This window comes from Primulina huaijiensis, chromosome 7 (assembly GCF_012295235.1).
Source record: "Primulina huaijiensis isolate GDHJ02 chromosome 7, ASM1229523v2, whole genome shotgun sequence".
NCBI classification, from domain to species: domain Eukaryota; kingdom Viridiplantae; phylum Streptophyta; class Magnoliopsida; order Lamiales; family Gesneriaceae; genus Primulina; species Primulina huaijiensis.
In genome coordinates, this window is record NC_133312.1 from 5,590,955 (window position 1) to 5,593,112 (window position 2,158).

General features: G+C 38.7%; 1 protein-coding gene across 1 annotated transcript; it reads left to right on the forward strand.

Moving 5' to 3' along the window:
* The first annotated feature begins 200 nt into the window (after positions 1 to 200).
* Positions 201 to 1,364, forward strand: LOC140980427 (uncharacterized). The gene is made up of 2 exons (XM_073446235.1): positions 201 to 542; positions 640 to 1,364. Exons 1-2 carry the CDS (start codon positions 473 to 475, stop codon positions 1,362 to 1,364), a joined length of 795 nt encoding a protein of 264 aa, XP_073302336.1. The 5' UTR covers positions 201 to 472.
* The last annotated feature ends 794 nt before the right edge of the window (positions 1,365 to 2,158 follow it).

A 2,158-nucleotide genomic window follows, 5' to 3' on the forward strand; every position in this document is an offset into this window, starting at 1 on the left:
TCAAGAGGGAAGGCCTAAGTATTTTCAGCTTTATTTCTGGGATAATAACAATGAGTTACATAATAGAATGTCTGCAGTAAATGAGGATGATGTTGATGAGGGCACTGTGATATTATTTATGGATGTCATGAAACATAATCCTTATGCAGAGCCCCTTCGAAGAATAAATGAATGTGCTTCTATCCGAGATATATGACTGCACATAAGCAAGAATGTTCCTGTTGATCAGAGGTGTTATAATTGTCCTTCAGCTGATCAGGTTGCCGCGATTTGGGTTGAGGGCAATGATAACACTAATATCCCTTATGATAGAGATATAGTTGTGCGATCGAATGATGGTGTGACGACCCATCAAATCAGACCCTATTTTGGTTGTTACGATCCACTACAGTATCCTCTTTTTTTCCCTTATGGTGATTGTGGTTGGCAACAACATATTCTAAAATTTTCAGGAGACTTGCACAGTACACTTATGGGCGCAGCTGTGTTGCCATCTGAACGTTTTTCTTCATTTGATCAAATTGTTGCACGCGAAAGTAATGGTAAGGTTTGGTTTTATGTAATTTTTTTCCCAAAATGAGTGTGTTATGCATGTACATTGTTTTAATGTATGTTTGTTATTATTTTACATTTTCTCAGTCATTCGTGTGAAAAATGATAGTATGGTATCATGTCGGGAATATTATTGTTATAGGCTTCAAATTCGAGAAAATTCATCTTCACTGTTGTTGTATGGTGGCCGTTTATTGCAACAGTTTGTTGTCGACATGTATATTAAGCTGGAAACTACTAGACTTGATTACTACAGGCGGAATCAAATAGAAATTAGATCCGAACTATATCAAGGCATTGTTGATAGTGTGGTAAATGGAGAAACACATGGTCGGGAGGTTGGTCATCGTGTGGTTCTTCTTTCTTCTTTCATTGGGGGTCCAAGGGATATGCGTAAGCGGTATCTTGATGCAATGGCGTTAGTAAGGTGTTTCGGAAAACCTGATTTATTCATTACAATGACTTGTAACCCTGAATGGCCCGAGATTAAGAATAACTTGTTTTGTGGTCAAACTTCCCATGACCGACCTGATTTGATTTCACGTGTATTTCGTGCAAAGTTGGTTGATCTGAGAGATCAAATAATTAAGAAAAAGATCTTTGGTTATGTTGCAGCATATGTTTATGTAATCGAATTCCAAAAGAGAGGTCTGCCGCACTGCCATTTTCTTGTTATATTGGACTCTGAGTGTAAAATTGCTTCACCAAATATATATGATAGATATGTTTCTGCAGAACTTCCCAACAAGGATTTCTTCCCACGCTTATTCGATTTGGTTCCACGGCATATGATGCATGGTCTCTGTGGATGATTGAATAGGAGGTGTCCTTGCATGGTTAATGGACGGTGCAAACATCACTATCCTCGAGCTCACTCAAATCAGACAATACAAAGGCATGATGGATACCCAATATATCGAAGAAGAGACAATGGCCTTTTCGTTGAGGTATGGGGTTGCCCACTAAATTCCCAATGGGTTATCCCTTATAATCCATACTTGTTGTATTGTTATGATTGTCATATCAATGTTGAAGTTTGCTCAGGCCTTACAGCAGTGGAATATCTCTACAAGTACATCTATAAAGGGCATGACAAGATATCTGTCCATGTCTCTCCTTCTGGCTCGGATACGTATATTGACGAAATCAAGAGCTTTCAGGATGCTCGATGGGTTTCTGCTCCCGAGGCAATGTGGAGAATTTTTGAGTTCAATATGAATGATGTTTCCCCTCCAGTTACTAATCTGCCTTTGCATCTACCCAATCAACAATGTGTTACGTTTTGGAACCATCAAAACTTGAGAAATGTGTTGGATTCTGAACATGTGCAGAAAACTATGTTAACTGAATATTTTTGGACTTGTTATGCAGACATTGATGCAAGGCAGTACCTGTATTCAGAGTTCCCTCGTTATTTTGTATGGGATAGTGGGAAGAAAGCATGGAATAGAAGAAAGCAACAGAAGGTAATCGGTCGGGTAAATGCTGCTAATCCAATAGAGGGTGAGAGATATTATTTACGTCTTTTGTTGCTTCACGTTCGAGGCCCTACATCTTTTGATGATTTATTAACGGTTGGCACAAAACTTTGTTGCACGTTCAAAGA